The 13,219-nt window shown below is 36.1% G+C and overlaps 3 protein-coding genes across 5 annotated transcripts; 1 reads left to right on the top strand and 2 right to left on the bottom strand.

Annotated features, from left to right (window-relative positions):
- Positions 1-697: 697 nt before the first annotated feature.
- On the top strand, positions 698-3,154 carry LOC140875579 (organelle RRM domain-containing protein 6, chloroplastic). Of its 2 annotated transcripts, none has more exons than XM_073279295.1 (4): positions 698-979; positions 1,972-2,040; positions 2,362-2,454; positions 2,658-3,154. In XM_073279295.1, exons 1-4 carry the CDS (start codon positions 739-741, stop codon positions 2,684-2,686), a joined length of 432 nt encoding a protein of 143 aa, XP_073135396.1. In that variant the 5' UTR covers positions 698-738; the 3' UTR covers positions 2,687-3,154. The 2 variants fall into 2 exon arrangements, with proteins under 2 accessions (XP_073135396.1, XP_073135395.1); XM_073279294.1 differs by having other exon boundaries at positions 2,362-2,468.
- A 364-nt stretch (positions 3,155-3,518) lies between these two features.
- On the bottom strand, positions 3,519-6,694 carry LOC140874855 (uncharacterized). Its single transcript, XM_073278306.1, has 6 exons — positions 6,362-6,694; positions 5,523-5,612; positions 5,301-5,412; positions 5,129-5,190; positions 4,541-4,954; positions 3,519-4,449 (listed from the first exon to the last, which is right to left on the bottom strand). Exons 1-6 carry the CDS (start codon positions 6,377-6,379, stop codon positions 3,790-3,792), a joined length of 1,356 nt encoding a protein of 451 aa, XP_073134407.1. The 5' UTR covers positions 6,380-6,694; the 3' UTR covers positions 3,519-3,789.
- Positions 6,695-8,593: 1,899 nt separating this feature from the next.
- LOC140882883 (TITAN-like protein) lies at positions 8,594-11,941 on the bottom strand. Of its 2 annotated transcripts, none has more exons than XM_073289122.1 (7): positions 11,580-11,941; positions 11,375-11,501; positions 10,843-11,137; positions 10,630-10,706; positions 10,013-10,061; positions 9,403-9,815; positions 8,594-8,929 (listed from the first exon to the last, which is right to left on the bottom strand). In XM_073289122.1, exons 1-7 carry the CDS (start codon positions 11,876-11,878, stop codon positions 8,909-8,911), a joined length of 1,281 nt encoding a protein of 426 aa, XP_073145223.1. In that variant the 5' UTR covers positions 11,879-11,941; the 3' UTR covers positions 8,594-8,908. The 2 variants fall into 2 exon arrangements, with proteins under 2 accessions (XP_073145223.1, XP_073145232.1); XM_073289131.1 differs by having other exon boundaries at positions 10,013-10,058.
- Between the last annotated feature and the right edge of the window lie 1,278 nt (positions 11,942-13,219).

Raw genomic sequence — 13,219 nt, 5'->3', positions numbered from 1 at the left:
ACGTTATTAAATTAAATTACATCATAAAATCACTGATAAAAAATCAATGTTCTAAAAAACTCTAGGCGGTAGGCAGGCGGCGACCCACCGCCTAGGCAATTTTTATTTTTAAACCTAAATAATAAATAATTTGAAATATTCATGAGTTTTACTATAAAAATATAAATTATGTCTTATGTTTTTCAGTTTTTGTACGAAACTCTTATAAAATTTTATTATTATTAATAATAATAACAACAACAATAATTACATAGATATTAATAAATATCAAGTCTTCACATGTAATATGAAATTTAATTTTTTACTTGACTTTTATTTTTGCGCTTTTTCTTTCTTTCCGTGTTTGTTTCTGGCGTCGCCACTCTCTCTTTTAGTTATTATTCTTTCTTTTTTTTTTTCAAAAAATAGTAACCGCCTAGGTGGATTTTTGTCAGATTAGACGAACAGCGCCTAAAAGCATAGCCTAGGAAAAAAACGAGGCGGTGAGCAACAATCTAGCGTCCCGCCCTCGGGGTCGCCTTTTAGAACACTGTAGAAAATGAAAGTAGGGTAAAAATGATTCAAATGCGATCGTTGCTAATCTCCATTCGAAAAACAAGACGGTTAGGAAGTGCTATTTGTCAGTTTCTGAGGTACCAAAATGTTATTTTAAGAAAATTGAAGGGGCTTGTTGGAAATGCGTAAAAGAGTAGCCGTCTTGTCTAATCAATCGTGTGGGGATATCATCAGACGACGGAAATGGCCACCGCCACCTTCAACCACCACATTCGACCTCGCCCCCTCCTCGCGACGCCGCTGCCGCCACCGGGAAGCATATCGGCAAGATTCTTCTACTCCTCACCTCTTAAGCCCAACAAGCTTGCAAGTGGAGTTCGAGAATCTAATAATCTTCTAATTGCGGCGTATCTCCCACCTACTCAGCCTTCTTCCGCCGCGTCGAGAACGCATTTCAATCCTTCCACCAAACTCTTCGTTAGCGGTTAGCTCTCTCTCTCTCTGTCTCTCTCTGTCTCTCTCTCTCTCGTTAAACTTTATGTTTGGATTTTTTGGTAATTGAAGCATTGGTAACTCGTGTTTTCTGGAAATTTTTAGTGCGTCTTCAACAGTGATTCTATATGACGTGTACTGGTGGCTGAAACTTTCAAATTTAATATTATATTCGTATGTTGAATTATTTTTAGTGACATGTTTTCATCTTCGAACAGTTCAAACTCCTAAATTTAAAGCAAGAGTCATCACTGAGCAGGACGTCAGAATCTCCATAGAAACAGGAACTATGAAATGTGGTCTAGCTCGAGTTAGATCTCGACCTGAACCTAGCGTCGATTATTCATGTTGAGTTGAGTGGTTTCCAAGTTGCTCGAGCTTAAGTTTGAGCTCTCATGCTCATGCATACAGTCAAAAGTCTGATCAGGGAGGTAAATTTAGAAATTAAACTCTTGCAAAACATTGGAGAGTTGAAAGCTCATTCTTCTTATCCTTGAGAAAATTCAAGGTCAGAGAATTCTTGCCTTCACCCCAAACATGATCTTCCCACACTTAATTCAAGCTTGAGTTGAGGTCGAACAGAAGTATCTTACGACTTTTACAAAGTTAGTTATGTAAAAATAATTTTGTAAACAAGTATGAATAGAATAGTGATTTAAGTAATAGAAAATTAAAAGTTGTAACTTCGAGCTTCACTGAGCTACTACTAGAGTTTGGTTGAGTTGAACTTTGATGCAAGTGTTTTGGCTCTCTTACACTCCTAGGTATGATATTTCACTCAAATATGGTATTTAAGATTGAAGTTGCTGCATCAAGTTATATTCTTGTGCACATTTAGAATGACTTGCTGTGGCAATGAATTCTGAACTTTGATTATTGTGTGTTGATCAGCAATTCCCCATGGTTGTGCATGAGAATTGTGTTTCTGCTTGTGCTCTTAATGCGTCGACGATTTTGAGGGTTTTTTTTTCCCTTCCTTTCCAGGGCTCTCTTTTAGGACCACAGAGAAGAGTCTAAGAAATGCATTTGAAAATTTTGGTGAGCTTGTTGAAGGTCAGAGTTGCATCACAAAACTTGGTTGTCAAATTCTTTATGGAAAGCTCTTTTTTGTTGGGCTTGTACCAAGATTTTTTTAAAAAAAACTTGTATCAGTCTCTTGGTAATTTGAATATGATACGTAAAAATCATCAATCCTGATGTTCTCTTTATGATATTGTTAAAACAGTGTTGTATTGCTAATTTCTTTCAAAAATAAGAATCATGGCTATGATGTGAACGGATTTTAAATCCTTTAAATTATTTTTCAACCCACACAAGTGGTTGAATTTTGGGTTTCAAGATTCTAAAATGAGACCATGTGTGTCATTATTATAGTGAATTTGGTGATGGATAAGATAGCGAACAGGCCGAGGGGATTTGCATTCTTAAGATATGCCATGGCAGAGGAGTCTCAGAAAGCCATTGAAGGTATGCATGGAAAGGTAAGTGGCCTTTTCACACACAGACACACACATACATGTAAAAAAGTCTAGATTTGCATATTGGAAGATTTCTTTTAGATCACTAAAGATTTCTGGATACAGATGTATAAATTTAGATGGTCAAGTAATCTTTGTTCCTTTCAACAATTTTTCTCTCGATTTGAACTGGCTTCCCAACCTTTGCTGCAGTTTCTAGATGGCCGAGTAATCTTTGTTGAGGTAGCAAAATCCAGAGGTGAACTACGTGAGGGGATCAAGCAGAAACCCGGAGAGCCGGAGTGACCATTTACAATAGCACGTGAAGAAAAAAAAAACATCCGCAAGAAGGCTATTCCAGTTCCCTCGTGCGTGCTTGGTGATCAACTATATTTAGGTAGTGTTTGTGATCACTTAAAAAGTGATTTTAAGCAATCTCAAACACTGCTTTGATCCAAGATTTTGGTTTCCTCTGTTTTGCCAAAAGAAGTAGATTTTTGGTTTCCACTCTAAATCGACGTACTGCAAAAGGTACACTCTACCCCATTAATATTCACCCTTTCTGAATCAAGCGTTGAATTGTATACAATTACGAATCCACTAAACTGTACTGAATCTTTTGCCAGTTGCTACCAGTCACTAGAGATGATAGTGGATGAGAGTCTCATTACTGCTTCTATTTTCAAAATTTAAATCAAGTATTACCATTTTATGTGTCTTTTCCTCTATTACAACCTTATACGCATCACCTCAAATTTAAAACGGTCTACACAACATTAATGTGTTTATACATATCATTGAAATCTACATTCGACTATAGTTTCTTTAAAAAACAATAGCAAACATGTATATTATTATCTACAATACAGTAAATGAAAATGTGTTATCAATAACCATATCTGACTACAATCTCTCAATATGATCAAGTGGTGTGGCGTTCGACTTATGCAATGTTGTTGAGGTAGGTAACAGAAAAAATATACACCAAGAAACAGCATGTGCAGTAAAACTGTAGCACAAACTTACCTTTTTAACAGCGTGTGGATTTGCAAAATAAAAATTGGAAATGACTGAGGAACAATTAATGTAATTAATTCCTGTTCATACATCGACTAAGAATCGGGTGGTAACTTAACCAGAGAAAATTCTCACAATTGATAGCTCTGTTTACACAGGGCTGTTGACACCATCGGCATTAGCTAAAACATATGGTTCAGATTTCTTTACAAGAATGTCTGGCAACTCAAAAGTTCATAAAAATTATAAACTTCCACATAAAATAAAGTAATAAACAATTTATTTGGTTAGAAAGATTCCAAGACCCGGGGTTACCAAATGGAATGAGCTATGAGCAAACACGAGCTCGTCGGCTCTCTCGTTCTTGAAGAAATGACATGGCTGACTTGTCTTCCCTCTCAGCTAAACATCGCTTGTACGGAACAAAACCCTTCAAGCATTCTTTTTTACCAGAATTCGACACGTGCTCAGACCGGTGGGATTCACTGTCCTGATTTTCAGGACTGGACTCATCACTGATTGATCCATTGTTTGAGCCATCCAAAGACTCTTTCGTTTGAGCATCTTCTTTGTAGGCTTCTGCGCGTAGAGAATCTTCAGCCTTTTCGGCTGCCTTTAGCTTGCATAAATTGAGATGATTGTAGACCAGCGTTTGATACCAGTACCACCAAGACAATCCAAAAGTGTTCTCCATGTGGCTAGAAACGCTCTTCAACAAATGTGTTGGGAAACTGAAGGGAGTTACCACACTTGGGACAAATTCAGACTCATGTGCGCGCAAGTTTTGAAAGAGCTTCTCGCTGTTGTTTTCCGGGGTCACATCCATGGGATTAAGTGGTAAAGATTCGGAGTTCTCAATAAGTTGTAAAGACTGTTTTGACAGATCTCTCACAAGAACAGTTTTCCCAAACAGTTTAATACTAGCACAAGATTCTTCAGTAGATGGATGATCCATGGAAAAGGTAGTTTGAGAAGTCAACTCAAATTTCTGCATGCCCAAAGGGGGAAAAAATGTCAAAATCAACTTGTAAGAGTTAGCAGCTGAATTTAGTGGCAGCATAAATGAACAAGTAAGATACCGGCGTGGTGTTATTAGCCGGTACTGAAACAGAAGTTACTTTCACAGAGTAACTAAAACCATCATCTTCTTTGGAAGTTAGGACAGATGTCATATGTTCATTATCATTCTCAGTTGCCAAAAATTTGGCAGACCGCGCATCGGTAGCACATGAAGTTGGAGAAACACAAGCTTTATGAATCTCGGGATCAGAACAAACTGTTGACAACACCGAGGTCGGAGAAAGATTCTCGCCGTTGGCAAAAGTAACATCTGAAGAGGGTGATCTTTCAGGTTGAGGTGAAACAATGGATTCTGCAGTAACTGAATCAACTTTACGAGGGTAAGGATGGAGGGGTTTCTTTTTGGGCCGTGGAGGAGGGATCTCATTTGGATTGAAATGTTTCTCGCCGTCGATGCTTGAATCCCGAGTTATCTGAGGTTAAAAAGGTAACTATAAGATTATGCAAACTGTCTGAATTTAAAGAAAGTAGCTAAACAGAATATCTAAATTGATGCCAATGATATCTTTAATCATCTGTCCGAACACCATGTATAAAGGCAAATCAAATTTAGAACATGTAAATGATGTATGTTTACAATAGCCCACCTTGGTAAAGAACTTTTGGGCATGACTGCGGATTTGAATGGCAGTCTTGGTGCCCACATGTTCTGCATAATGAAATGAATTGCTAGAATAGTTCAATAAATAATTCTCACAACAGCAAGTATAGCAAAACCAAGACTTTCATGGGTGCCAAAAAACCATATCTACTACTCACCTTCTATTTGACGCCAGGCACGACCATATAGCTTCAAAGCTTCAAGAAACCTTTGATGTTCCTCCTCGGTCCATTTCTCTCGCTGTTTCGTGATCGTGTATGGTTTTCTCACCTGATACATATTATAAGCACATATGAATCATGTCAGAAGCCAAACAACGAGCCCGATTCAACTTGTTCATACAAGTCCCTAGATAAAATCACAAAAGGATAGAGTGACACCTTAGGTGCATTGCCTTTTCCATTCACTAGCAAGGCCTTAGATTGCCCAGCCACGGGTTCCAGCTGTGAGCTAAGCACGAGAGAGACATCCTGTAGTATGACAGACAGAACTAAATGAGAAAATCTTGATTTGAGTTCCAATAATATGCAACCTTCCGAAGATTTCAGGCCACCACACCCTTCTCTCAAAGGTCTATCCACTAAATCACAGTTCACCAGAGATGCGTGTTTTCAAGAATTTAGAATAACTCGTTCAGATCTCTGGACTATGAAATTTCTTACTAAGTTAAACAAAATCCTTCATTCATTCCTTTAGATCTAAGTAGCAGAAGCCTTTCTCAACATAAATACAGACGCAAAGCTCGTATAACTTTCTTCAAATCAGCAAATTGAATTTATTTGTGGGAAAATCATTCTTTCAATGCCAACCACTTATCCAAGTAGTGGAATAGTTAAAATTGAAGACATCTCCAAGAAAAAAAAAAACTTTTCAAACCCATAATATCCTCAAATGGCTGACTGACAAAGACCGGATAATCCAAACAACTGATTCACAACATATTAACATCCCTGGCACAGTTAGTTGCCTTATTCTCATTAACACTTTATTCAGAGCATAATATGCTGCGTCAGCTTGAAGCTAACACAAATCACACCATAAAAGCTACTTTCTTTTTTTCACTTTAGAATCATAGACTTAACATCGATTGCTGTTAGCTCACAGATAAACGACGAATCAGTTCACTAATTCATCAAGTATATGAATGCAAATAGAACCACAAATTAGCAGCAAAAAATAGTTCAACAAACCCAAGAAAAGAGAAGAAGAAAAGACATACCGTAGCTTCAGTAACCATGGCTCCAACAAAAAATCGCGGCCAATAACAAAATACAGAAAGATGGGGAAAAAAGTAACTGGAAAAGATAAAGCCTGCAGCTTTATTCCTTCAATATCAAGAAATACCTCCCACACTTCACTTCTCAGCTCTATCCAAGAAATGTACAGGCAGAAGAAAGAAAGAAACACATATTAAAAAGAACCCAAGAAATGAAACAGGGGGAAGGATCAGAACAGATGGGCTACTGATTAATAAATGGATAGTAAATTTAGAGATGATTTGGGGAAAGAAACAACCACAGGGACTCCACAATGGATTTTTTTCTTGATTAAATTTATTTGTTTTTGCGGAAAATAATAGTAATAAAATATGAAAAAGAAGAGTCGAGAAATGAGGAGGAAGGGTGAATAGTGGGGCCTGGACTTTTTTGTGGCTGAGATTAAGTGGGTCACTGACACGTGTAACTTGTGTGCGCTGTCCTCCAATCTTTTTTTCATAACATCTTTTTTTCATAACATCCTAGCATATGATTAATATCCAAATCATATATCCAACGGTTCATATTTTTACATATAGACGTAAATTAATTATATATTATTGACGTGACAAATCATGAGACATTAGATCTATCATTGATGTATTACCCATATGCTAGGTTAAAATCTAGTATTTTTTTCATCTTGCAAGATGCCCTGGATTCTTTGTTTTAGATATTAATTATTATTTTCTTAACATGGATATTATTTTCTTTTGTGTAAGATTAAGATTTACATATATATATTTTAAATACATAAAAAATTCATCTCGTTTGGTTAAGGCTATGCCATTAGAAATTAAAATGTGTTAAAATTAAAATTCATAAAATTTTCCCATTAAAAAATATTCAAAGATTTTTTATTCTTTCAATATTGCTCCATACATTTCTTTAGGATTTTCTGTGAGATAGTTTCACATAATTTGAATTGACCCTCATTTTTAGATTTATTTATACACATAATTTAAGTTACCTGGTTTATATGAATTAAACGTAAAAAATTTACACCTATGATAATTATAATATAATTGTTGATAATTATGTTTAATTAATTTGATTCCCTTATGTATCATAGTTCCGTTCAAATGGAATTTATTAGTGACTAGTGTTTGAAAGAACTTTTAGAAATCATTTTTCGGCTTTTTCTTAACAAAATTTTATAAAATTTCAAAATTTTGTTTAAAAAAAAACTTTCTAAAAACTATTTCAAATAATACTTCGTTAGTCACCAAGTGAGTAGATAGATCCAAGTAAGGCCAAAGAATTGTTTATCATAATGTTAGGGAAGATATGGACCAACCAGCAAGGCCGAAGGGGTGAGGCCCACAAAGCAAAGAAAATATACATTAATTTATTTAATAATAATATCTTATCCTCCAATAGAGGCCAGCGGGGCAGATCTTGTGATTCGCTTTGCTTGGCAACACTTCCACTTGTGACCATTCATTCATTGCAACCCTCACTCCACTCGTTGTGTGGTCACAAATGCATCTCCTATTATTTTTTGACCAAATCTAATTTTATATATAAATAATAAATAATAACGTGAATATCTCAGCAGAAACTGGTGGTTACAAGTCGACGCTTTTCTATATGTGAGCGGAAAATTACCTAGACTCTAAAACGATTGGATGATTGTTCATATATTCATTTCTCAATTCTCATCACCACACAAAAAAAAATAATAATAAAAAAATAATTCTATTTCATAATTAAATTCGAACAAAAAAAAAATCGAAATTTAAACTCAAACTAAAACACGAGAATAACAATTGTCTTTTACAAAATTTAGCTATTCAATCGAGTATAAAACACAAGTAGTTTCGGCTCAATTCAATTCATTTCTGGCCTTTACAAACATTTACTAAAACTTCATCAGTTCATGATACAAGTGCACAATTTGCTTTAAAGTTGCATTTAGATTAAAAGATTTGAGCGAATTTGTTTTCATATCTACAAATTAAATTCATCGTATCCAATTGAATTAAAAACTAAAATGAAAGAATGAAAATACCTTGCCTAAGTACATATTTTTACTTTAATTTTAAATTTATTCTCAATCTAGTCATTTGAAAGCTAAAATCCTTTGATTCCAACTCTTCTCCACAAGCCCATATCCTTCCACCCTAACATATCCATCACTCCATTTTCTCGAATTGGTTTCAACATATCGTTTCTATCCACACATCAAATGCTCGTCTCGAGAAAAAGAAATCTCACATAACATCACAAGCTACCTAAGTATGACAACCTTCAGCTTAGTAAGTACAAATAAATGACACTACAAAATCAACGCTTTAAGTAATCGTCATCTTCCATTATCATGTTGCAACTACCATATATTGGCCAAGGCAATGCTCAAAATACTATTTCAGGACAAGGTGACGGTCCCCTTTCTCCTTCTTAAAATTCACACCTTCATCTTCTGCCTGTACAAAAATTTGCGGGGACGGTATGGCTGCTCGAAACAGTATTACAGATAAAGAAAACGTGTATGCCTGTGGTCAAATGCTTCATTCACTTGCGTCTCTTCGCTGCAATAACAAGCAAGATAACAAACCCAAATATTTCAGAAACAAAACAATCTTCTGATGAGTATATAATGTTCGTTCCACACTGCATTCAGGCATAATTCTACAACTCAACTTATATTTAGAATTCATAGGTAGCACATCATGGAGGAGTTTAGCTAACTACCAAATTAATCGATGGGATTGCTACCCTGTTCCCCTCTTCAAAGGAAAAATCCATGGCATATTGCTACCACAAATCCCTCTCAATTTGTGTTTTAAGAAAATAATTTCACACAAGTTTCTTGCCAACAAAGACATGCCAAAGCAGTATTGAAAAGATAAACGAAGAAATATGTATCATACCGACCCCAATCCACAAGAGAGCAGATGCAATGCAAATAATAGGAACACCGAAAACATTCAGGACAAATCCAGGCAGGTGTGTAAAAAAAACCTAGAACTGATGAGAGACAGAGTATGGAATCAAATTTTACCATTTTTTTGCTGATGTAAGGCTGTAATGGCATGCGATTCTCTGACGCAACATCTTCCTTGTAGGAAAATTTATTCTCCGACTGGAATTCTTTTCTGGACTCCTTTCTGGTCCCAGATTGCCAAACTCTACCAAAATTAGGAAGCCAATTAGCACTGAAAGAGTTGGCCAACGGCTCCCCTCTTTTTTTCAATTCCAACTCAAGCTTTCTTCTCTCAGCCCAAGCAGCTCCAACTCGTTTTGGGTTCAATCTTGACGACTTTCCTGCTTTAGGAGACATAAGGTTGCCGACTTCCGGTCGCCGAGCATCAAGCTGATTACCTTGCGATGCGTCAAACCAAGGAGGAGGTGCTCCAGTGTGAACATTTCCTTCAGTGGCTTCATGAGGAATATAAGAAATCTGCGTGAGAAAACCTGCAGGGAGAAAAGGGTGAAATCACTCAGGACAGTACCACTCTGGATCCACATGAAAGACGCCATGTGGAAGGCTCATGGCCATACACAGGCATTTACAAATGTTTACTGCAACACATCTGAAGTAAAACTAAGATATAATGATGAAAGAAGATACGCTGAAAAAAATAAAGAGACAGTGAAAATTACAATATTACCCTGAGCTTTGCTATCCCCAACGGCCATTGATATTCCTGGGGGAGCCTGCTACATAACCCATGGTATTATCAAATTCAAAACAGAGCACAGCTAATAATGGAAGAATAGTCAACCACAATGTCATCAAATTCTCAAAAAAACTGAAGAGACAACAGTGCAAACTGTCAAAAGGGAAAACAGAGGCATGTAATAAAAACAAAGAAAAATCACAAACGAAAAATCCCTAACTGAACATACAACAAATTGTGAAACACACAAAAGGAACATGACACTAAGTAGGGCAAAAAAATGAACAACCTCCTCAGATTTGCTCTTCTCAAAATGAAAAAATCATTTGCACCAAAAAAAGAATGAAAAGAAGGTAAACAAGCCCCTTAATTTGTAAGATCACCAACTTCACATAAGCTACATTTCTAGAATTATCAAAGGCATAGGTACTCTCTTTTCAAATAAATGGAGCAGTAGGGCTTAGATCATCAGTACTTTGGGAATAAAAAATACATGTATAAGACTAAATTTTTTTTCCAGTACCGAAATGATAAGTAAGATTTGGGAAAATTCAATAGATCATAAAAAGGATGATGATCCTGCAATATATGCTAAAGTGCAAACTTACAGAACCATTGCAAAAAGGTCCATAAGATGAGCATTCCTTGTTAAGAGAGTTGAAGGAATGTTGATCGACCGTGCAACCTAACAGAACGTACAAAAAATAAGATTAATAGTTCAACTGCAGTAATGCTGCAAATCCAGTAAGATATGGAATGGATGCACATAAGATCAGGGCCCATATTTTTTTATTGAAGTGCATCAAGGAGCAATATATAACCTTTTGAAACCTTCACGACTGGTAAGCCATCCACACGCGAGGATGAAGAAGAACTAATCTCAGACATATAAGATAACTCTGAACAGGACATTTGATCTCTTTCATTCGTATATCTTTGTAAAGGCACAACATCATTTGTAACGCTAAAATTAAGAGAATTGACATTATTTTTATGAAAACTATTAACAATGTCAGGGTTCGGTTCATTGTGGATATTATTCAATGGTCCAATGACAGGTCCAACAGACTCCAATTTGGCAGCTACAGTCTTCAATGCCTTGCATTTCTTCTCCCACTAAAAGAACAGGGAAACAAAATGTGTTAATATCATGGTAGCATAAAAACATACAATATAACGGGTTAAGATAACAAAAAGGATAGCAAAAGAGTTCAACAGAGCAACCATTGGAAGCAAACATCATGTTCGTCGAGCTGTTTAAACAAAAATTACTTGCATTCCCTTAATTTCACTGACAACGAATGATGTTATAACCCACCAATCGGAAAGTCTGGCCATCATGATTCAAAATACCTTATCAAAGTCCGCCTCAGAAACACGAAACAAGTCCACACGGTCCATTCCACCTCCATGTTTCCCCATGAACCTCTTCACTCTCGTGCAATGCTCCTCGCTGGCCAAGTGCTCGATCGCATCCCCACTGAAAAAGCTCATCGAACGCGTAAACAATGAAAACAGAAAATCGACGTACGAGTCACACAATTGTCAAATTACCAACCATGCAAAGGGGCTCCCCAGCTGGACAAGATCAGAATGACAGAAGACGCACCAAAGCCGGGAGGTATGCGCGTGTTCAGGACGGAGGAGGGTTGGGGTTTTGAGGAAGAAGCTGACGCCGGAGAACTTAGATTGGAAGCGCGTGAGGAACAGGCGAAGCGATTTCTTGTGGTTGGGGAAGTAGATATGGCGGCGACCCTGGTTGTGGTTTAGCTTGCAGACCTCGCAGAATTGGAATTGGATTTGGAATTGTTGTTGCTGATGCTCTTCGCTTTGTTTGTTCTTGCCATTGCGATCCATTCGCTTTCGGTAGGGTTTCTCGCTTCAAATCGCTCCTTCACAATAATTCTTTCTTTCCCATTATTAAATTCTAATCTTGGTCGATTGACCTTTCTTTAATTTCCGAGGCCATTTTTAATAAAATATTAAAATATTAAATTTTTACTTGTTATCGTCCAAATATTTTATATTGAGATTTTTTTTTCATAATTAAGATTTTATAATCTTTACAATATAATAATAGCTAAACACGTTAGAAAAATTGTCATGATCCAATTAATGTATAGGCAAAATTACCCAAATTCAAAAAATAAATTACATTCAATTGCAATGCAAGAGAAAAAGGAAAACTTGCGTTACAAAATCAAGACCCAAATTGGTCTTTCACCTTACGGCTCACTCCACCGCTTCACACCCATGATTATGGCTTCCTCATCATTCCCTTTTTTGTTCACCATTTTCTATCCATAAAACCTAGTGTCAATTTCTCCATTTCTCTATTGCAGTAAAGCAGTTTCTTCACCCAAAAACATCTCAACTGTCATTCCTTCACACATTGTTTTGATCCAGGTATGTGGTTTACTTTGCTTTGAGTTTGCTGCTTCGGTTTTTAATTATTGCTTTATTATTCTTTATTTTTTAGATGATGGTGGTATGCTGATAGTCATCTCCATTTTTGCATCTCGCTGCTACTCAAGTAAGGTGCTTCGAACCTGTTTGATTAAATATGCACAAGAAAACTTCGCTGCTACTTGGGGAAGTCTCATTAATCTGTTGCGAATTAAATGAAAATTATGAATTTGAATGTTGTTTGTACAAGAGATCGGAGGATGAAGGTATGTTGTAATTTTCTACGCCTTATCACTTGGTTTTGGGTTTTGTGTGACCTTTTTTTTTTTTTTTTTTTTCTATTTTATAATAGCTAAACACCTTATAAACACGGATAATTTGGTCCTACCCATGGGATAGATTTGTTAGATTGGTGCAAATCATATGGAACCCACATGATTTGCACCAATCACATACTTCCGCCTACCCCATGAAGTAATACTCATGGGATAGGATCGAACCTTCCAAATAAACACTATAATTACATACAACTACTGCTAAAATATTTCGTTCTTTCGTTATGTAAACATAAAAATTCAGTAGCAACCGGTTACTAAGATGTATAAATCAGCAATTCTTCTTTTTTTCACTAAGATGTATACTAACGTCCAAATATGCATATTTGTTTTTTAATCTAAAAATTGATGTCGAACTGTTTGATTAAATATATAAAAGAAGACTATTAACAAAAATCATGTGGTTTAGTTTTAAAAAAATAAATGATTATATTTGTTTTTCGTATTTCCTCTCAAG

Source organism: Henckelia pumila, chromosome 1, assembly GCF_033568475.1.
Source record: "Henckelia pumila isolate YLH828 chromosome 1, ASM3356847v2, whole genome shotgun sequence".
In the NCBI taxonomy this organism is placed as follows: Eukaryota; Viridiplantae; Streptophyta; class Magnoliopsida; order Lamiales; family Gesneriaceae; genus Henckelia; species Henckelia pumila.
This window is presented reverse-complemented; position numbering and strand designations above follow the sequence as displayed.